At 44.7% G+C, this 23264-nt stretch overlaps 1 protein-coding gene across 2 annotated transcripts; it reads left to right on the top strand.

The window, feature by feature from the left end:
* Positions 1-12058: 12058 nt before the first annotated feature.
* Positions 12059-20717, top strand: SHISA2 (shisa family member 2). 2 transcript variants are annotated; one of them, XR_013174766.1, is made up of 3 exons: positions 12059-12398; positions 16185-16852; positions 20066-20717. XR_013174766.1 is itself a non-coding variant. In XM_077158871.1 (2 exons), exons 1-2 carry the CDS (start codon positions 12059-12061, stop codon positions 16736-16738), a joined length of 894 nt encoding a protein of 297 aa, XP_077014986.1. In that variant the 3' UTR covers positions 16739-19020. The 2 variants fall into 2 exon arrangements, 1 of the variants encoding a protein (XP_077014986.1); XM_077158871.1 differs by lacking the exon at positions 20066-20717 and having other exon boundaries at positions 16185-19020.
* The last annotated feature ends 2547 nt before the right edge of the window (positions 20718-23264 follow it).

The following is a 23264-nucleotide window of genomic DNA, read 5'->3' as shown; positions in this document are numbered from 1 at the left end:
AGCATATGGTGCCCAAAGTTCAGCATCATAATATGTGTAAAGTTAGCCAAGCTGTTCCGAGTGGACTACTTAAGTAATGTGTTTTAACAAGCATATGATTTAGATTCAATAATTTGTTGAAAACAGGGAAAAAGCATAAATCAAGGACTAGCACAGGAGAATGGGTCTTGGTTCTGCTCTACCACATAATGCACACTAAGTAACATTGGTGCTCTTGTCTACGTGTCTCTGTGTGACAGTCCCAAATCAAAAGGAGGAGGGTTAATTCATTTTTATGAGTCATCGTGTGGACATAAAACAGATTGCTCGCATAAATGTTAACAGTTTGCGAAGCTGGTAAAGGAGTGTATGGGAGTTCTTTGTGTGATTTGTATTCTTGCAAGTTTTTCTCTAAGCTTGAAGTCATTTGAAAGTAAAAAGTAAAATAAAATAAAAAGCAGATTTCCTAGTTTATTTTAGTCAATCAGACACGGCATGATTTGATTAATTGGTACAAGCTAGAACCCTTACCCAAAATAAAACAAAACAAAAAACAGTTAAACGGTGGAGTTTGCAGAGATCTTTAAAGACAATCCAAAAATTAAACACAGTGAGTATTAATTAAGGGAGGATGAAGATTCGAAATCAGTGCCACTATCCAAAGAATCTTGCATTCTGCACAGTGAGCCGGAGCCATGACAGGCAATGTCAAAATATTTCCATAGCAAGGCAGCATTCACTTACCATTAGACATGGTGTTCTAGTTTGCTAGCTGCCGGAATGCAACACACCAGAGACGGATTGGCTTTTAATAAAAGGGGATTTATTTTGTTGGTTCTTCAGAGGAAAGGCAGCTAACTTTCCACTGAGGCTCTTTTCTTACGTGGAAGGCACAGGATGGTCTCTGCTGGTCTTCTCTCCAGGCCCCTGGGTTCCAACAACTTTCCCCGGGGTGACTTCTCCAAAGGCCTGGGCTGAGCTGCAAGTGCTGTGATGAGGAATGCTGAGCTGCTAGACTGTGCTACATTGCGTTCTCTCATTTAAGCACAAGCCAATTAAGTTAAACGTCACTCATTGCAGCAGACACGCCTCCTAGCCGACTGCAGATGTAATTAGCAACACATGAGATGCACCTACCATTGGCGCATGTCCACAGCAACAAAACTAGGTGCTTTCACCTGGCCAAGTTGACAACTGAATCTAACTACCACATGTCCACCCCTTGTCAACTTGGCAGCTACGCACATCACCTTAAACAGGTGCAAAATATTCTCTTCTGGCTGTGGACCTGTGAATCTCAAAATAAGTCCCGTGCCAATATGCAAAGAAGGATAGTCAAAGGATACAGATTTTCATTTCCATAGGGAGAAATTGGAAGGAAGATCTGCAGGCAAACACCATTGGATTTCCAAGTCTGAAAGTCATTTATCCTTCGGCTGTAGAAAGCGGCAGTCCCACCCCTTCCAAGGGCCTATGCAGTGGCCGGCCTCTTTCCAAATCAACCTCGGGGAACATCGAGGAGACCACCTCTGGGCTCCACTCTCTCCAGGCATCAGGGCCACCCCTGGGCTCTCTGCCATTTCTGGGGCGCACGCTCAACCCCTCCACATGGTGGCAGCCAGGCTCTCCCAGTCCCCCAAGGAGCGTGCTACGCCTTTTCCAAGGCCCGAGGCTGCACAACTATTCCACTGCAATGAGAGGGGAGACTCATCCTCGCCCTTCAGGGTAAACTCACCCTCTCCACACATACAGGTGGGTCCACTCTCCTGGCCGAGGTTTCTTGGCTTCAGACCCGAACTTCCATGGTTCTCACTCTGCAAACTCCAATCTCTCCCTTTTGTGTCCTCCTTTGTCAAGATTGGCGGTGGTTTCATTTACACCAACAGTCTCTTCAAGCCCTCCAGGACTTCTCCATCAATCTCTTCACAGTTCCTCCAAAGTCTTCCCCTTAGCCATCCAAGACACAGTTCCAACAAATCTGGCATTTGCAAACCGCAGCAGCACCCCACTCTCCGGTACCAACTCTGTTCTAGTTTGCTAGCTGCCGGAATGCAACACACCAGAGACGGATTGGCTTTTAATAAAAGGGGATTTATTTTGTTGGTTCTTCAGAGGAAAGGCAGCTAACTTTCCACTGAGGCTCTTTTCTTACGTGGAAGGCACAGGATGGTCTCTGCTGGTCTTCTCTCCAGGCCCCTGGGTTCCAACAACTTTCCCCGGGGTGACTTCTCCAAAGGCCTGGGCTGAGCTGCAAGTGCTGTGATGAGGAATGCTGAGCTGCTAGACTGTGCTACATTGCGTTCTCTCATTTAAGCACAAGCCAATTAAGTTAAACGTCACTCATTGCAGCAGACACGCCTCCTAGCCGACTGCAGATGTAATTAGCAACACATGAGATGCACCTACCATTGGCGCATGTCCACAGCAACAAAACTAGGTGCTTTCACCTGGCCAAGTTGACAACTGAATCTAACTACCACACATGGCAAGGCTGAGGGGAATCTCTTTTTGGTCTTCTGTGTTCGTCTTTTAGAAGGACTCCTCAGCCACTGAAATACCATCCTGTGGCATAATATTCTAGCACCAGAGCTCAACAATCAGAGATGTGTGTTTTGTTTTCCATATTTGGGAGGCTAAATCGATTGCACACTCTGATTTTAAAGTAAACCAAGCCCTGATCTTCAGCTTTGCCTCCAAGACTGCCCAAATAGAACTCACCTTAAGGAATAAAACAGCAGTGAGCGCTGTGCCTTGGGACTGGTTACCCATTTTACATTACGTGGAATCGGGCTTAATGCTTCTCTTCCTATCAAGCGACATATGGATTACATTTTCTCCAAAATTAGTATGAGTTTAGCAGCTCCATACAGGTTTCTGGTAATGTATGAATGAGTTCAGAAGGAAGTGTTGTGGTTTTTCTGTGTTTTGTTTTGTTTTGTTTTTTTGGTTTTCTTAACACCTATCACCCATTCTCGATTATGGGGATACTGGAGGTTCGAGGTTCATCTGAAATAGTACTGCACAAGTTGGAAATTTAACTGAAGGAGCTCAGTTTGCCTCTTCTGTGGTTTCTGCACTCAGTGTCATGACCACTGCATTCAATTCAGTTGGCAAGATTTCTCCAAGTGAGTAGAGATATTGGTTTTATTGCACTCCATAAATAAGATCATTTATTGGCCCCGACATATTTATGTTCCCATTCAGTGGTTACTTAAACTGTCCAATTTGCTTGACCCAGTCTATAAATGTAAATTGCCTACATCTCAAACTGACTCTGGATGGCTTTTGAGCGTGCCTGAGTTGGAATTATATTACTTCTACAGATCAGAGCAGGGGTAAAGGGAGCCCTCGAGCTGCAAACGTTCACTCTTCTTCCCACTTCTGAAAGTACAAAGCATGCATTTTATTCCAAAACTTTAATTGAAAGATTCATTGGAGGGGGTGCAAGGGTAGTTCAGTGGTAGAATTCTTGCCTGCCATGCGGGAGGCCTGGGTTTGATTCCCAAACAAACAAAACAAAGAAACCAACAACAACAAAAAGCAAACAAACAAAATTCAACAAATGGTGCTGCAATAATTAGCTACTCACACGAAAGAATGAAAGGTGACCCTGCCATACAGCATATAAAAAAAAAAGACTCATTGGAATTGGTTACCCCATATATCAATACAGGCAACAATACTGTCCTGACAAAAAGTTTCATTTGCTAGATGGCAAACAAACAACTTTTTTTTTGCTTGTTTTCATTGTGTTAAGCCTAAAAATTTCACTTCAGGTAGTAAGACTCAAGAAATACTAGTAAAGAATCGCAAGACTTGACCTAGTCCTGGCTCTGTTTACGAGCACAGTTATCCTACACCTGCCCTCCACCCAAGGCTGACAGTTATTTAACAAGCTTTTATGGAAAATAGGGTTTGAGTGATTTCATAATCTTTCTGTTCATCTGCTTTCTTACTTCATCATTTAACCTGATTAGATAGTATTCTTTAAATGTCTCTTTTTGTCATTTAAATCTGCTTCTTCTGGTTTGCCCTCATCAGTACTGGATGGTAGTGGCTAACAGTCCTAAAATACCCCTGCAAACCATTGCCAACCACAGCTTTGAAGCAGCTGCCCCCACCTAATTTCCTTAAGGCATAATAAATCATCACTCTACACCTTTCTATTCTTTTGTTTTTCATTTTTCTAGTATTTTCTTCTGGGCCTCATATCTCCAAAACAAAATGATCCACTCCCAGAAATAAATGAAAATTATTTGCACCTTAAAAAAAATCAAACCACTGTGTCCCAAAAAGGAATTCAGTAATAGAAATAAAGAAGGCTGGCAATTTGTGTATATATTTTTCTCCCTGAAAAGACATCTTATTTCATTTGTGTCATATTAGAAACCAGCTCAATGAAAATAAAAGCCAGAAAAGAATACTCCATTAAAAGTATTGGGATGACATTCTGTATAGGCTGGAGGTTTTTTTTTTAGTTTATTAAGAAATTTTTGACAAATAGATGAATTTAAATAGTTTTTAGCCTACTTACTAACATAGTTCTTAGAAGACATGCTATAATGATATCAAAGAATTTAACACAACGTTTAGCTCATACCAAATGCTCAATAAATAGTAGTTAATAGCTGATTGAGCTTCACTCTGATAGCTATTCAGGCATATTTTATAACATAATAATATAAAAAAGTATCTAACCTTCCTTCTAATTAGGGAATGAAGGCTAGTCAGTTGGAGACTTTCCAGATAAACTGTTACAATACATAAGACTTTACAATGTGGAGGGAGAAGTGGCTTGGACTCTGTAAGGTTGCAAAATAGTCTGAAATACTTAACAAGTCTTAAGGTGTTATTGGAATGCTGACATTTTCAGAACATGGAACTCATTATATATTTTCTGCTCATTTGAATACTACACAATGCATAACATTCTCCCTTTTTTCTTTCAGTGGAGACATTTTAAGGAAATGCAGATGCGAGGTGCTATTCATAGGCTCTTAAAACAAATAGGAAATTTAATTCAATTGATTCCTGAGAGATTGACCCCTTGCAAAAGCCAAAGAAAATCTTTTCCTAATCCAAAAGGTACAAAAAAGGTTGAAACCATGAAACAGGGGCGGGCTTGATTTGGACAGGGATAATTGCAGCAACTCGAAGGCTGTGCTGTGAAGTCCATCATTCTGTTTTTGCTAAAATAAGCAGCACAGTGGTTCTTTCATTTACTATTTTCTTTCTCTTTAACCAGGAGACTGGTGAGGCAGCTTTGATGAAGGAAATTCCTATTTATATCCAATCTAAATGCCCACGATAAATGGGACTTTTTCCCCTACATTGTCCTATAGAACAATGATCTTCAAGAGGAATCCCAAGGAACCTATAATCCAATAGTGCCTTCCAAATTATGTAATAAAAAATAGGGAATTATATTCAAGTAATCTGATTTCTCAGCCTAAAGGTAAAACAATGTATTTTCATAGTACATATTGATGTTGGTCATTTCTCCACCTCCTCCCGCTCTATCCCACCCCAAATTCTTCTCACTTCCAGGAATCCCCTCGGATGTCCTCAGGTGCTTCTCAAACTCATCCTCCTGATGACCAGAGGCTGGCACGGTCTCCCTGTCTCTGTCTCTCACTCTCAGTGCTGAGGGCAGATGCCCCGAAGATATGGGGGTGAGCTGGAGGTGCTGGCAATTCCACTGCCTGCTGGAGCAGCCTCAGGGCAGCTCAGAACCCAAATGGACATCCCCAGTGGCAGCACCAAGGGAGCCTCCTCTGCCCTCGAGGATGCTGGGCCCCCATTCAGTTGATGATTACATTTCGATTGCACATGGTGATATCCAGGAAACTGCTGGTTTCCTTTTCACAACCTCTTTAATCACAAACTCCTCTCAACTTAGTCCTCAACTATACATCTGTGGGGCAAGACTGTGGGAGACTCTGAGGGAACGGCATTGTCCTGTCCTAGGAATCCCATTCTCTCCGAACCTTCTGTCCAAAGAATTTTTTCTATTCTCCTCCAGACGTTTTATAGCCAAGCTCCCGTACTCAGAATGGCTTCAATATTTAGGTACGTTTATTGATTTCAAATATCTTGAAATTAAGAATTCCATTCAATATGAATCAAGTACTTTTGTGTTGGCATATAGTACATGCTCATTAAATATTTGTTGAATACATAGACTGAGCCTACCAGGTCAAGCATTGTAGGGACTTTTAAGATGAGCAAGCCTTGGTTCTGCCTTCACAAAACTGATGATAATCTAGAAGGGGAGGGAGGCAAAGGGACGAAGGGAATCATAAGTCAAGTCATATCAATTGGCACGTGCATAACATGCCATAGGGGCGGGATTGAATCTGCACACTGCAAGATTCAAGTGTAGCAGCTTACGTTCCCTTCTCCAACCACTTTGAATCAGCCCAAATGCACCAGATCTTTATTCTACTCTAGGTCAGGGTTTCTCTGACTTTCTACTGCAAGGTCCCTATTACATCCAGTCATCCCTCCATGGTCCGTAGATAAGCTTTGGCCCCAGCTGTCTCCCATTTTAGGATCCAAGGTAAGGGAGAATCTCATGGGCATTTCTCACGGGAATCCTGGTGTTAGGGGGTCTGGGAGCAGGGGGAAAGAGGGTTTGCAACAATTTGGGGTGGGGGCTTGGAATTATGCTCAGAGGTATCTGACTGTCCCAGAACTCCTTAACTGATTCTCTCTCTATACCATTCATGGTTAAAGAACAGAGAGGCCCTCTGAAACTGATGACTCTGTCTCCAGACCTTTATGTGAGGCCGACGACAGATAACTGGCTTCACAGCTGCAGGCTTTTTGATGTCACTTGTTGACTCTACTTATGCCACCCTTTTAGACATACAGGCATTCTTGGAAGAAGCCAGTGATGGCTTTCAATTCCATACATCCAAAAAGAAAATATAACAATAGTAGACCTCAAACTCAACCTAAAAGAAAGCTTTGGTAAAAAAAAAAAATCAGGACGAAAAGAGAAGAGTATGTCAAATGTTTAAAGGTAAAGGTAGATGAGAAGAGAAAAGAATTTAAAATACGGACAATTAATTTTCCAAAAGTCAGCATGTTAATTATAAGAAAAAGAAAGAAAGAGGATGGAAGATGAAAAAAAAAAAAAGAACACCACCAAGAAATATTTTTTTTCAAACTTTTATGACCATTTTTCTTTTTTTTTTCTTTTTTATGACCGCTTTTATTTTCAGAATGAGGTTAGGTAACCACAAGAAAAAATTAAAAGAAATGTAAATTATCATATTTGTTTGGGTTTTGAGGGCTCATTTGTCAACACAAACGCTTTAACTTAAAAGAACTTCTGGGAAACCAAATGTGAATTTGCAGCACTCTTATTTATGAAAGAGAAGGGGGAAAAAATGTAGAGACCTAGTGAAAGCTGTTCTTTCTAAACAGCCTGCTGACTGGTGTGCAGATGCTAAGAACCTTCTGCTCTTGCTGAAACTTGCAGAAAAACACTGTAGCTCTTGCAACTTTTAGAAATTCCAGCCAAATGAAATATGATTACTTCCATATGATTTATATCAATTTCAGTTAGCAAAGTTATAAGTAATCATTTCTTTAGTTATATGACTTGCTACTTGTACCACTGATGATCTGTCAGAAATTTGTTTTTAAATGATTGTATTTTATTCATATTTATATATGGGCACATACTGAAAGGTAAAATAGCCTGAAAATATACTTTCGCAGTTAATGTCTATAGAATTCAACTTTTTAAAAGAGAGGGGGCACTCTTTCATATGTGTTTAAATGTATTTTGGCAGACTGCCTGACATTTAGTTTTGATTATAATAAATTATTATTGCTACTGCCTATATGTTATGATTCCCAGTTACAGCCTCTCAGAAGAGACTAGTAAAATAGTTTGACCTGTCCATTAAGGAGGGTAGGGAATTTCTTTTTTATTTCCTATGGAAGGAACAGGAAAATTTTAGTGTCTCCCAGGCACACCTCCTATAGAGAAATCCACTAAGTACTTGTTGACTTATTTCATAAAACATACTAAATATACAAAGAAACATCGAAATATAAGACAGAGGGACAAAGGATCTTTGAGCACTGGAGAAATCAGCCACCTCATAAAGTAAATGCAAAATAGATCTCTTTCAAGATAGGAGTGACTCCATAAACCTATTTTAACTTTTAAGGAATAAAGGGAAAACAGTCTGAAAGAAGGTGGATTTGCTCAAAGTGCCACATTTCCAGCTGAATCAGCTGTTGCTTCAATTATGGACTATTTGGGAAATACTTATTTTGCATAAACTGTGGCCTTGTCAGGTCACCTAACCAATTCCAGTGTGAAAACTTTCAACAATGTCTTACTTCAGAAATAAACTCTGACAAATGATGGGTGTTTTGGAGAAGAGGAAGGATCTAGTATTCATACTATCTAAAGTGAGTAAAATTCTTCTGCATCAATTTTTTTCCAAAGCAAAACAATATAAAGTATTAGCCCTTTGAATATCACCCAAATCAATCCATGCTGCCATACAAATATATATAATTTGTATATATATACGACACCATCTGGTGAGAGTTTGCAGCATTTGCTGTGAGGCAGTGGGCTTTGGAATCAGGTAGAACTGGGTTCAGTGCAGGCCAATGGACACTTTCTATCTGGATGGATTGGTCAAGTTAACCTCATCAATAAAATGAGGTAGTAATCAGCCGTCTTCACAGGGTTACAAGGAGGATGGTTGGAACAAAGCGTGTAAAACCTTTAGCACAGTGTCTGGCACAGAGTAAACCCTCAACAGTAGCTAATCGGATGGTCTAAAAATGTGACTCCACCTGATAACCTCATTCTTCCCCTGGTTGCTTCTGGTCTAATTTTAAATGCTATTCCTCTGATGATTTTTCTCACTCCTTCTTCACACTATCCCCAGGTTATGGGTTTAAAATTGGCCCTCTACATCACCTATATGATAGGTTTTATCATATTTGATAAATAGATTTTATCAAATGATAGAATCTATCACATGATGATAGATTTTTATCATATTTGAATTATCATTGCTTAGTCAATTCCTTGTTGTTCTAACCAGTTTCTGTGTTTTATGCTCGAAACTTTAGGCATAAAGTTGGGAAGAAATGGCAACCTGTCTGGCTTCTCAGTGAATCTTCAGCGCCTAACTCAGCACTGTGCGTTGTAAACAGTTAGCACATATTTGTTGAATGAATAACTCATGGATATTGAAGTTTGTTAACTCATTGGGTTAAGGAAAGTTGGTGATTAGTGCATTTAAACTGCGTAATTTGATGTGGCTAAAAATAACCCTCAAAATGCAAGGAAATAAAACGCAATACCAGAGTTAGGTTTAGCGAACAGAAGAGCCTTGACTGAGGGCGGGGGCAGGGGTGGAGAACAGGGTGTCTTCTTTAATTTGACTTTGTTGGGGCAAACAGAAGAATATCAACATGGCTGAGTCTCTCCATTAACCAGGCACCCACAAGTGCCCTATGGCTGTTGTCCCCAGGAGACTTTGTCTCTGCTCTGAAGAATGTTGTCATAACAAAGGTCCTCAGGAAGTTGAAAATAGTATTACCACACATGACCCGGCAATCCCATATCGTGGTATATGGGCCCCAAAGAATTGAAAACAGGGACTCGAACAGATATTTGCACACCAATGTTCATAGCAGCACTATTCACAATAACCAAAAGGTGGCAGCAACCCAACTGTCTGTGCACAGATGAATGGCTGAACAAAACGTGGTACATACACGCGAGGGAACATTATTCAACTGTAAAAAGGAATGAAGGCCTGATGTATGCTACAACCTGAGCTGGAACACATCATGTGGAAGGAGAGAAGCTAGACAGAAAAAGACAAATATTGTATGATTTCATTTACAGGAAATATCTAGAAGAAGTAAATTTCACAAAGACAGTAGATATGGGTTGGGGGAGGAGTTACTGCCTAAAGAGTGCAGAATTTCTGTTTGAAGTCATGAAAAAGTTGGGTGATGAATATTGATAACGGTGGCGCCATATCGTGAATATAATTAATATTATTGTGCTGTATACTTAAAAAGTTAAAATGGGAAATTTTGAGTGGTATATACATTTCTACAATAAAACGTGTTTTTTAAAAAACGGCCTTGTGCTCTTCGGCCTGGCATTTGGGAGGAACCTTGGCAGTCATCAAATCCCATCCTCTACTGTATAGAAGAAGAGACTGGGGTCAGAGAAGGGCAGTGATTCTTTTCTGGGGGGGTTGGGTCTAGAATTCAGGGCTCCTGACTTCCTCACTGGTGTTTGAAAGGGCACCAGTTCCTTTAAAAATAATCTCTGCTGCTTTAATAGCACCAACACCTGTTGTTTCAGCTTCCTCAGGAGAGAGGCTATTAATTTCTCCCTCATCAAAGCTGAATTTCTGGTCCGTCTGAATCTTGTTTTCCTCGTGACTGCAGCTGTCTATACCACTGAAGCCAAATGTTGAACTGAGGCACCTTCTTGCTGGAATCCTATAAATCGCCACACCGAACAAAAAAAAGGCGGGCGTGGGTGGGGCGTGGAGAGGACACAAATCACCCCCCTTGTAATATCTTTGCTGAACTCTCTTCATTTCCCCTAGTCATCGAAGCCTGAACGAGGCGTGGCACCAGGAGTGTGAAAACTACCCAAGACATCTGATTTCCTTCTCGGCTGGGCGCGTGACCAGCTGTGGTCTGGACAGCAGCTGCTGCAAACAGAGGGAAGACAGTTCATCTAAGTCACAACTTCATTATCTGTGCAATGGAAAGAAACGACAATCCCGCCTTGGAAAGTTTTGAGAATCAAACCGAATTCTGAACGTCAAATTCTCTCATCAGCAACATTAGTTCATTATTACTGTTATCGTGGCAGCAAAGCCCGGGACCTTAACGTTGATTTTCTGTGCCCGCGCCTATTCCAGCCGCAGCTACAGCCCGGGGCCGCGCGCTCCTTTCCCCGGTGGCCTCCGAGGACTCCAGGCAGCTTCGGGCTTCCCGGGGAGGGGGCGGCCGGCAGGCACGCACGCATGCGCGCCGGGGGAGGGGGCGGGGGCTCCCGCCGCCTATATTAAGAGCGCGGTGGCTGCGGTGGCGGCGGTGGGGAGCCGAGCCGGGGCTAGCCAGGCGCCGGGCGCGGAGATGCGGGCGGCGCTGCGCTGACTTTCTCCCGCTGCTCGGGCCACTGAAACTCCCGTGGGAGGCTCCCGCCGCGCGCAGCTCCCCGAGGGCCAGGAGCGAGGAGCCGAGGCCGAGCCGGACGCAGGACCCGGAGACGACGAGGGGAGCCCGGGGCGAGCGGCCGCGCCTGGACGCGCGCCCAGCGGCAGCCGCCTCCAGCAGGGCGGGGAGCGGAGCCCCGGGTCGGCGCGCGCCGGGAGGCTCCCGGGACTGCGGCCGGGCCCCTCACCCGGGTCCTGGGCGCCCCGGGAGCGACGGCGGCGGCTCCCCGCGTAGGGACGTACCGAGCGGCTGGGATCGGGCTGCCGTGTGTCGCCGAGGGGCCGGCCGCAGCCATGTGGACAAAGTTTGCAGCGTCGGGGGCTGAGCGAGGCCGGCTGCTGCACTTGCTGCCCGGAGCTCTGCGCGCGCTGCCCGCCTCCCTCGCCGCTTCTCTCCGCCTGCGAGGGGAATAAGGTGTCCGGGACCCCGAGGCTCACAGGCTGACGCTGCGACGTGGCTCCGATCCGCAGCCGGGAGGCGTCGGAAGGCGGCGGCAGGCCCTCGGGCGTTGTGCCCAGCGATCTTCCAGGCTTAGCGGGCGGCCCCTCTGGGATGCACTCGGAGGGTCCCGTGGGGGGTGACGCCGCCAGGGGCCGCGGGACTCTGCACCTGGAGCTACAGCAGCGCGGGCCGCCTCTCCCAGCCGCCCCCTGCCCCGAGGGCCGGCCCAGCGGGTGAGCGGAGCATGGCTTAGGCGTGCCCCGCGGCGTGGGCTCGCCGACGTCCGGCAGAGGCGAGTGGGCGCGGCCGGGACACCCCTGGGCCCGGGAGTCGCCGGAGACAGGACTTGGCGGAGCCCACTCGCGCCCGCGGGAGCCGCGCCGAACTCGCCCAGGGCGGTGCCATGTGGGGCGGCAGCCGCTCGGTCGCCGCGCCCTCGGGGAACCGGCGCGCCGCTGTGCTCCTGCGGCTGCTGGTGGCCGCACTGCTGGCGGCGGGCGCACGGGCCAGCGGCGAGTACTGCCACGGCTGGCTGGACGCGCAGGGCGTCTGGCGCCTCGGCTTCCAGTGCCCCGAGCGCTTCGACGGCGGCGACGCCACCATCTGCTGCGGCAGCTGCGCCCTGCGGTACTGCTGCTCCAGCGCCGAGGCGCGCCTCGACCAGGGCGGCTGTGACAACGACCGCCAGCAGGGCGCCGGAGAGCCGGGACGGACCGACAAAGATGGCCCTGACGGTTCTGCAGGTAGGGAGGGGCGCGAGCCGAGACCCGCAGTTACTGCCCGGACGGGACGGACCGGGCAGCCCCGAGTGGGGAAGGAATTAGGGCCGCCAAAATCTCAGCAGGGGATCCCTGGGCCAGGAGGCAGAGCCTACATTCTGGCCCGCCCGTTGACTCGTGGGAAGTGGGGCACCCGTTCACCATCCTGGGCCTCAGTTTCCCCGTCCTTTAGCTCCACAGACCTAGACGGCAACCACGTCCTCTCTGCAGAGGCCCAGAGACCACAGACCCCTCCTGTGGTCACCGCCTCTCCAGAGGTCTACCTAGTAGCAAGGGAGGAAGGTGTTAGGGTCCCTATGAAACACCGAGAACTCACCTCCTCAGGGTCCTCCCGGAGCCCATGTGTCAGACCCCGTGGGCTTCTAACCCTCCTGCAGGTGGGCCAGGCCTGGGGCTTCTGGACAGTTCTTGCCTCGTCAGACTTATGAGGTGTGATGTTAGAACCTTGCTCTTTATGACTCTCATTTTTAAATTAAAAAAAAAAAAAGTGTCTTGGTTTTCAAATTGCCAAAGCCCAATTTGGAGCATAAACAAATCCGTGAAAGACTTTGATGGATCCTACTTCCTCCATTCTTCTGTCCCCTTTAGGGTATAAAGTGTGCCGGGGGGGGGGGGGGGCAGGGATTTAATTATGGGGTAGGGGTGACCTGTCACTGAGGGGATTGTCTCCTGCATTTTCTGCCGAGGTTTAGCTGGAGGAAGTGGCATCAGCACCCGCTGCCACAGGGTCTGAGCTCCCAGAGCATTTGGTGCTGTGGGACCGAAATGTTTTCAGAGCCTTCTCCTCAGGCCAGTAAGAGACAGCTTTTTCAGTGCACTTCCCTTAGCAGTCAGGCATTTTATTAACGTGCCCCTCCAACTGTCCTGCTGCCTTGACTTTGAGCAGAGGGGAATGGAGAGTAATTCCAGAAAAGGTTCCATCTTAAAATGCAGGCTCAGCTTTGCAGCATGTGTGGCCTGGAGACACCAGCCAAAACCACCTGGCTACAATGATACCTCTGTTCAGCCCGCTTGGTCTCTAAAAAGTGGGCATGTCTTTGGGCAAATCAATAGGTGACGGACGGTCTCCTGATGCCTCCATGGTTGTGCCTGGGTGCTTTCTTAATTCTACTTCTAACCCTTTTTTTTTTCCTAAAAAATTCTGAACCTTACTATTCTTTTCTGCAGTCAGGAAGGACAGACAGCACACCTAATTAAACAGTGTGAGGGTTTGTAGCAGCACTGCATTCTTTACCACTGGGTAGTTATTTATACTTCCAATTAGAAATCTTGGAAAGATAAGTTATTCACATACACCTCTCCAAAAAACAAAACAAAACAAAACAAAAACCTCACTCTGGAAACTTAGACTAGTTTCAGCTAGATTTGACTATAATGTTTGGGGTGTATTTTTTCTGTTTTTACTATTATTTGATAACATATTGGGGGCCAGCATCTCAATTGAGAGGTTGAAATATTTATAGCCTGCAATGGGACGAGCACAGAACCCTACAGTCCGCCTGGAGCAGCGTCCTTAGAGCAGCTCCTCTCCGGGACAGCCAGCTGTGGGGTGGATTCCGTAGCAAGGGTTTCTCCTGACTTACGGGCACTGTATATTGTACTTGCTTTGTTCAGCATTGAAATCCAAGGGAATTCTTTAGTTGTCCACCTTTGATTAAATACTTTTTATTTATAAGACCTTGTTTTTCCATGATTCTACGTGGTTCTGTATTCTAAGAGCGCTGACTCCAGGAATACCAGAACAGTCCAGAGGAGCACAATTAGCCAGCTGGCGCCTGGAATGGACTGCCAAATGACAGCTCAAGTATCTGACCTTAGGAATGCTGAAGAAAGGGGCTTTTTGTAAAAGGGCTGCCCCAGGATGTCTGTGTTCTACTTTGCCAAGACCAGTAAGACCCAGTTGTTGCTCTCGTGTATTTTTCAGTCAAATAATCAAGATCAGTCAGGGACACACCAAAATAAATAAATAAATAAATAAATAAATAAATAAATAACAGAGGTTCTTGGTAATGGGGCAGAATTCCACAGAAGTGATGCAAAGGCATCCTTTTCTGACCCATGAGCCTGTATTTTCCATCTTCTGAAAGCCTCATAATGCCATCCACGTGGCTTATAAAAGATTTCTTTTAAGTAAAATAATTTAAAAGTACCACTTGCTACTGGTTTCATTAGTAAAAGGTTTTTTGTTTTATTCCAGGATAAACCTTACTTACTATGGATTATGATGACTGTTTTCTGCTCCACAGGTTTTCCCTGTAGTTCCTCATATAGAATGCAGCATCTTAACCTTGGGTTAAGGCACCTGCCTGGGTGCCTAGTCCTGCATGGGTGCTTCCTGGCTCACCGTTCTTGGCTCTCCTGCCTTGAACATGACTTGTTGCTCCTGACCCTTGTTCTCCCCCACATATTGTTTCACACTGGACCACTGCCCCGGAATAACTCTCCTCCAAACTGAAGTTCCTTTACCTTCCCGCCATCCAGTGCCCCGTGCTGGGCTCACCATCCAAGCACCCTCACTTCAGCTGGCAAGAGCAGCTGGAATTGTTTTACGCTTCTTTGACCTCCTGTGCTTTATGGACTTTCTTCAGAAATGATAGTAGATGGAGGCTGACAAATATTTTGTCTGCCTTTGCAAATGCTTCCTAAAAAACGGTATAAGGAGTTTGTAAGAAAGGTAAATAACTTTCTGGAAAAAAGAAGGAAAGACTTTTAAATACTTTCAGCCTATCGTTACTATGCAGATCCTACAACTACAATTCTTTGAGGTATTTATGTTCTCTAAAGTTGCTGTAAATGCTGAATTAGCCCTACTGAACCATTGCTCCTAAGGGAAATTTAGGGTTAGGTTCTTGTAAGTCCCTGGTCACAATGTTTTGTCAGTCCATCAATGCATAACCTTGCTTTACATGTGTTTCTGTCTAAAGACACCTTATTTAGTACATATTGTTAATTCACTAACATTGAACTCACTGCCTACAGCCCTATAACTCATACCTGAACATAGCTTATCTGCTACCTGTTTTCTCCGTACCGCACCCCACAGCCTTCTGTGCTTAGCAACGCTAGACAGCACTTTAGCATTACCTTTGAGAGCTTTTTTTTTTTCTTTTTTTAAAATTTTCTTTGAGGGCTTTTAAAGTGGTGAAATCACCAATAAAAGCACCAAAATGCAAAAAAAAAAATATGGCACTAAGTAGATGGCAAAAAGGACATTTGCAGTATGAGAGTTAAAGCGAGAAGGCAGAGTGTCACTGTGTGTGAGCAGGGGGCGATGCAAGCTCCTTGCTGCTTTGCACGGGTCTGGAAATGACTGGGGGAGGGCCACAAGTACTGACTGTAGGCTTATGGATCCATTTAAGCAAGTGGGCGAACTCAACAAATACGGGGCCGGCGACTGATGAGGATTGACTCTGTCTGTCAGGGCAGATTTAAGTTTGGGCAGTTGAGTTATGGCAGGACTTTTAGAACCATACCAGTCTTAACCTTAAGCCCAATTTCTAATAAATTGCATCTCTGCCTACGTCAGTATTGCGACTGGCGAGTCTAACTGTAAATATTAGCAGTTTAGCTTTGGGGGACCGACCCGCTGTGCCCCCGAGGCCCTTCCTTACCACCTTTCCTGAGCGCCTGAGCAGAACTTCAGGCCTCGTGGGCCGCTCGCTGGCCAGGCCGGCCGCGCCCCTGCGGTCCTGGGCACACCTGCTGCTCGCTGGAGGTCCTGACTTGGCTTCTCTGCTCTCTGTCCTCCAGTGCCCATCTACGTCCCGTTCCTCATCGTGGGGTCGGTGTTTGTGGCCTTCATCATCCTGGGCTCCTTCGTGGCTGCGTGCTGCTGCAGATGCCTGCGGCCCAAGCAGGAGCCGCAGCAGAGCCGGGCGCCCGGCGGCCCCCGCCTGCTGGAGACCATCCCCATGATCCCCAGCGCCAGCACATCCCGCGGCTCCTCCTCGCGCCAGTCCAGCACCGCTGCCAGCTCCAGCTCCAGCGCCAACTCGGGCGCCCGGGCGCCCCCGACGCGGTCCCAGACCAACTGCTGCTTGCCCGAGGGGGCCATGAACAACGTGTACGTCAACATGCCCACGAACTTCTCCGTGCTCAACTGCCAGCAGGCCACCCAGATCGTGCCGCACCAGGGGCAGTATCTGCACCCCCCCTACGTGGGGTACACGGTACCCCATGACTCTGTGCCTATGACGCCTGTGCCCCCGTTCATGGACGGCCTGCAGCCTGGCTACAGGCAGATCCAGCCGCCCTTCCCCCACAATACCGGCGAGCAGAAGATGTTCCCGGCAGTGACCGTGTAATCACAGGCCGCGGGGGACTGTGCGACAGGCAGAGGAAGCGCAGCGAAGCCACGCACGGTCAGCGCGCAAGGAAGTCTCAAAGTGAAGGCTCCACGCATGTTGGAAGTGTTTATGGTACGGTTCTTTTGGAGGGGTTCATTTGCCCCCAAACTGGATGAAATCATCTCTGCATTAGCATATCCGGATATGTCTCTTCCCAGCGCCCCATTGATTGATGATGGAAAAAACAGTTAGCTGGAGATGCACGTGCCAATGCTGATGGTTTGTGTGTGACAAATTCCTGAGCCCTTAAGTGCCCTTGAGGTATAGTTAGCAAAAGGATTTTGTAAATGATAGAATAAGGGTTTTTATTATATCATTATCACTATTATTATTATCATTTCTTTTTTTGTTTGGAACGCTACACAATCAGAATACCTTTCACACGCTCTTTTAACCTGGGCCATTTTTAATAAACACCCAAGGTTGAGAGAAAGACAAACACAACTGCTAGACAAGGAAACCCATGTGAACGCTATGAAATGAGCCATTGAGCTCAGTACTTGACAGGCACATCTTAATTTCAGTGTAAAAAGATATATATATTTTGTGAGTGTGCTTTTTAAAAAATTCTTGTGTAGAGATCTTATTACAAAGTGATTTTCTACGTTAAAAAGAGGCTGAAAGAAATGGTATGGTCACTTAACGCATGGTGACATTTCAGACCCCTGGAATTAGTTTAATCTTGAAGGAACAGTGGTGTAGTAACAAAACCACCCTCTTCTGGATTGTCTCTCTTAATTTTCTGACTTTACAGCTGATACCTGAGAAGTTGTAATAGTGAGATGTTTTTAAAATTGAAATCATGAACCATCAACGTCTTCTTTTCCTTGTTCCTTTTAGTTTTGCCCTGTGGTCTGGCTTGGCTTTCGGTCCTCGTGTCCCCATAGTATTGCGGGCAGGGAATTATGGTAGTGATAAAGAGGGTCAGTATTTCTGCCTAGATCCGATAAAACATTTTCTTCTTTTACCTATCAAAAATGCAAAGAATTGTTTCACAAAGGTATGTACTATAGCCTGTAAGCCAATATTTGGGATGAAATTTAAACCACGTATACAGATTTACTCTGTAAGAGAAGCTTTGTATATTCTCATTAGCAAAATGGCTTATTTTTCAGGCAATAGGGACTGCTAAGTCAGGAGAAAAGCTTTTCAAGGAGATACTACCTTTCTCCCACCACAGAGTTGTCTTTGTTTTCCTCTCTCTTCAGTCACTCAACACACACTGAATTCATTGCCAGTGTTCTGATTTAGAAATTCAAGTGAATTTATTTGTGTATTGTTTACTTATTAAAAAAAAAGTTTACGTGTGTGTAAGTAAATTTCCTATTGCTAGCAAAGCCAAGATTTGTAATTGGGCAAGCCTTTGGTTGTCTTTTACACATTTGTCTCCCTATCTCTATCATGACTGAACAATGTAGAGCCATTGTCAGCTATGGATATCAGCAAAGATAGTCAAATCAATTTTTTTTTAATAGCCAAAAGCAGGGGAGAAACATTTTACTTATTAATAAATATTTTATGGTGTGAATTCCTAGGGGAGTTGTTTTTTTGCTTTTTGTCATTTTCATCCTACCTGGTAATTTTTCAGATGGTTTAATAAACCTGTTAATAGAGAGAAATTGGTAAAAAAGAAATCATAAATACTGCTTTTTAGAGCCAATAACCTACTTTTAAAAAAAGGGTATGTAAGTATGTTCGCCTTTCATGCGGGAGACCCCAGGTTCGATTCCTGGCCCAGGCGCCGGCTCCCCCCCCCAAAGAAAAAGGGCATGTGTACATTCCATGAGTCATGAGTGTTATTTTACATATTTTGTGGGAAATGTTGACAGCATAAAAGAGACAGTGCATTAGGAATTTGGGGGATCATTCAATGACCAGGCTAACGTGGGTACCCTAGATTGTCTTCCATGGAGGATTCCAGCTTACCCAAGAGTAAAATTCCGAAAACCTTTGAGTTGAAATGGACATTAGAGGTCATCTAATCCAGGGTTCAGCAAGCTTTTTTCTGTAAAGGGCTAGATCATAAATAATTTAGGCTTTGGGCCATAGGGTCTCTTTCTTTTTTTAAGTTATTTTTAATTTTTTTTTACATGGGCAGGTACCAGGAATCAAACCCGGGTCTCCAGCATGGCAGGCGAGAACTCTGCCACTGTGCCACCATCACAGTGCCCCACAGGGTCTCTTGTAATGACAAAAGCAGTCATAGACTATCAGGAATGCATGAGTGTGACTGTGTTCCAATAAACCTTATTTGAATTTTGTATACTTTTCATGTCACGAAATAATCTTTTCATCTCCCCTCCCCCCCCGCCCCGGCCATTTCAAAATGTAAAAACCATCCTTAACTCTAGGGCTGTATAAAAATAGGCTCACAAGCCATAGTACGGCAATCCCAAGTCCAGTCCGACCTTACACAAAACAGGAATTGCCTCTGCAGCGTTCTTGACAGCCTTTTTTAAACATAGAGGGATGGAGCGTACTTGCTGCTCCTACACAAAGATTGAAGAATTTTGGCTCCTCTTTAATGTGATAATTAAATTCCATGTTTACAGCAGAAGCACACGTTAATAAATGAGATGAGGTTTTAACTTAGTGTTACCAGGTCCTTCGTAAAATGTAACATCACTAGCAGCAACCTCAAGTTTTTTCAGTTTTGGTAAAATCTGCAGAAATTCTACCAACAGAGTAAAAAGTTCTAACACTTGGTGTAAGTACACCTGACTCTAAAGAATTAAAAAACAGACAGTACGATGTATAAGGTGCAGTAAGTAGAAATGTTTTAAAATGGGGGGGAAAAGCACGTGAGATGGAAAAATAGTTTGCTGCTGCACAATTCCTTCTGTATCTAAACTTTTAGAGTTCATTTATGGTAGCTCCAGAAGAATGCTTTAGTTGCAGCTATTAACTAGTACATCCCTGAAGGTAGGAGAGTAAATCCAGAAGGTTTGATTCCAAGGAAGAAATTAACCTTTGTGTCAATCTGAGAGCCAAGAAAATATGAATCTCTTTATCATTTCAGTGTCTGGAAAAAGTTAAACTGTAACAAAAGTATCAACATTCAAAGGGGTGAGAACACTGCTAAAGACAAATGCATTTTGGCTGAGCATATTTACTCTGCCACACTCACCTGCAAGCTAGCCTTCCGCTTCTGAGAGTTTAAGTTCCTGGATTCTTGGCTCATGCAATCTCCCATCTATTAAATTTATCTTGAGCTCATTCTTACATGATAACACACTTCAATTTCCAGAGACCCGCAGCCCACGTTTTCTCCTTTTTCTGTTACAGATTAGGATTTAAATTTCCTTCAGAAGCACTGCCTGAAGAGAAGGATGAAGTTGCTGAGAGGCGGGGCAGATGTTCACAAATACACAAGCCAAGGGCTGAAAAGTTTACATGGCGAGAAAGTTGGGATCTGAAAGAGTTTGAGTAATAAGTTCTCTTCTCATCTCTGCCCCCACCCAGTGATCTCACTCTGGTTCCGTTTTCTCTGGAGACCACTGTCTCTTCTTGCTGCAGAGTCACAGTCTTTCGCAGGTTGTTTGAGTCTCTTCAGCACATGCAGGCTGAGCAGTTCATTAAAGTGGATTAGCAGATGGTGCTGGCTTTTAGTTCAGAAAAGAGTAAGTTTGTTTCTTTTTCCTGTATTTTAGAGTTGAGCTTTCTCATTGAGCCTGGTCTTCTTGCAGTCAGTCTTAAGTGACTCATTAAAATACATAATGTGTGCTTTACTACTGGGACTAGTGCAGAGTTCTGCTCCTGACATGTGCCTGAGATGCTGGATGGAATCTGCAGAGAGGAGCCCTCGGGGCCAGAGAGTGAAAGCAGTTTTAAGGAGACACTGTTAGTCATAAAGATAGAAGGCCAGGTCTCAGGCACTCCCTGCTGAAGTTACTGAGTTACTGCTAAGTAAATAAATGTATTGGCAGTAATGGCTAAATGAACTGTCTGGCATTTTTTTTTTTTTTTAAATATGGTCACTTCCCCTTTTAACTTACTTCTCTTACCTCCTTGAGCAAAAGTCAAGCTGAAAAGTCTGAGGAAGCTGCATAATCTCACAGTGGGGCTTATCTTCAGCAGAGGCACCCCAAGGTGGCAGGAGCTTTTATAAAAACCAGGAGGTGTGCCCAGAGAAGGAGCAGAGAGCCCCCAGTGGGTCTGCGCTTGGCCTCGGGAAGGCAGAGCCTTTGTCCTCTTAGAACCCCTTTCATTCTGAAAAGTAGCAGCCTAAACATTGCAAGGAGGAATAAAGGTGCATATCAATAAGAACCCCACTCTTCACCCCTCAACTTTAATCCTCCTTTTCTTCTCCTTGCTAAGATGGTAGGGCCTTAAGAATATTTCCATCCTGCCACCCCCATCTTCACCCCTCTCTTTTAAAAGCTACAGAGGCTATTTTCATTCAAAAATACCTATAAAGAAAACTTCTTTGCCCTCTGAATTTTCTTTGTCTTTATTAATTGAAAACATAAATGTTGATGTGATTCAAGTACCGTTAAGAGGCAGAGTAAGTGTTAAAAATGTTTTTACCTCTTTTCCTGAAAGCTGAAATAGACAAGATATGAACATGTTTCATGGCATCACTCTGCATTTGCTTTCTCTACTTTGCCCTCTGCTTTTCTGTATGGAATGATTTAGAGCAAACGGGTTGAACAGACCCGGTTAGAATTCACTTCTACTGCTTGTGGTGTGGCCTTCTCTGGAGTGCTAGGGTCTCTGAGCATCAGCGTGCTGCTGGAACAAGGGGCACTGACACCCACCTCCTAGGGTTGGTATGGAGGCAAAACGATATAAGAGAGCACAGTACAGGGGCAGCCAATAAATTACAATTAATATGCAATTTAATTTCCTTCCAGATGTTTTTTCCCTGTTTAGTATAGAGAAACGCATATGTATTTGTGTTGGCAAATCAAATAATATGAACTATATCGAGATCCTGAGGCAGAACTAGCACAGGAAATCTTTCTTATTTTTGTTTCAATAACTAATAAATGTGTTTTTCTGGGTTAGACTAAATTTCTGGTGATTTTACGTTGCTTGTATGGAATTGGCGTCCTCATACTCCTGAAGCAAGACCAATCTTTGTCATCCCGCAAAAGTGTCCTTGTCTCATTTCTCTGCCCTGTTGCTTTGCAAAGTCACTTTCACACAAGTTCTTTTTTCCTGTATCTCTACTAGGCTGGCTGCTTTTACCTTGCCACTTGGCATCACTCAACCAATCAGGGTTCAGCCAGGAAAATAGAGCCTGCACCAGTTATTCTATTTTAATTTTCTATTAAACTGTAATCTACATGAAGTACACAAATCCTAAGTGTACAGTTCAACAAAAACGTCACTGTTCAATGAGGACTCTTTCTATTCCAACACACTTTTCTTAAATCTTAAATCCAACACACTTTCTTAAAACTTTTCAAAACTAACATTGATCAAAACACTACGCTGTTCAAAAAAAGAAAAAGAAAACCCATACATGCTAAAAACTAGAAAAAAAATCACTTATACTTGCCCTTAGCCGTATCATTTATTATTGGGGGAAATCATTTTAAATTATTTCAGATCTCTGTGGTCCTTATTGTTCTGTTGGAATAAAGTGTTTGTAGTTAATTCTAGACAGCAGCAGCAAATATCATTCTCACTGAAGTCACCCCAAAACGGGCCCGGGGATAAAACCCAATACGACTAGCAGTCTTCTGTCTCAGGCACTGTTATCTGCCTGGTTATTTGAAGCTGTTAGTTGTCCAAGAAAAACCTGTGAACGACTCCATGGAATGGTTAGTTCCGTTGGCGTCTGAGTTTGCTAGAGCTATTGGTCTGTTTAGGCAACAGGAGGTTACTGTCTCGCAGATCTGGAGGCTAGAAGTCCAGAGTCAAGTTTTCGGCAGGGTTCTGAAGGCTGTAGGGTTCTGGGGCTGGCTTGCTGGCAGTCCAGAACTCAGTCTCTGCCTCTGCCACATGACAATCTGTCTCCTTCAATCTCCTTTTCACTCCTTCTGCTTATAAGGTCTCCAGTTATGCTGGATGAACGCCCAGCCTGATTCAATTTGGCCTCATCTTGATAGCCTCTTCGTGGCTGCTATGTACAAGTGAGTCCACCCTCACAGGGCCAGGGGTTAGGACTGAACACGTCTTTGTGGGCCACATGATTTGATTATAACCATTGAGTGCCTGGCACATAGTTATGGAATGAATGAACGGGGACTCTCACCACCAGGAGTGCCATGAAAGCCATTTATCCGTTTGCGTGGATGGGCTACTGACCCTCATAGTGGACGAGGGCCACGCTGCTGGAGTAGGGTCTGAAGGCCCCTGTTTGGTGATTGCATCTCTTTATTAGGTGCTGGATTGTGGAAAGGTCTGGAGGCGGTGGTGGGGACAACCCAGTTGCCCGGTGAGTGGCCAGGGAAGTGTCTGTTTATCAACTGAGATGGGCATATTTCAGTATTTCAACATGTAGTATAATTGTGCCAGCATGGAAACAGAAGTCCTC

This window comes from Tamandua tetradactyla, chromosome 4, assembly GCF_023851605.1.
Source record: "Tamandua tetradactyla isolate mTamTet1 chromosome 4, mTamTet1.pri, whole genome shotgun sequence".
Lineage (NCBI taxonomy): Eukaryota > Metazoa > Chordata > Mammalia > Pilosa > Myrmecophagidae > Tamandua > Tamandua tetradactyla.
This window is presented reverse-complemented; position numbering and strand designations above follow the sequence as displayed.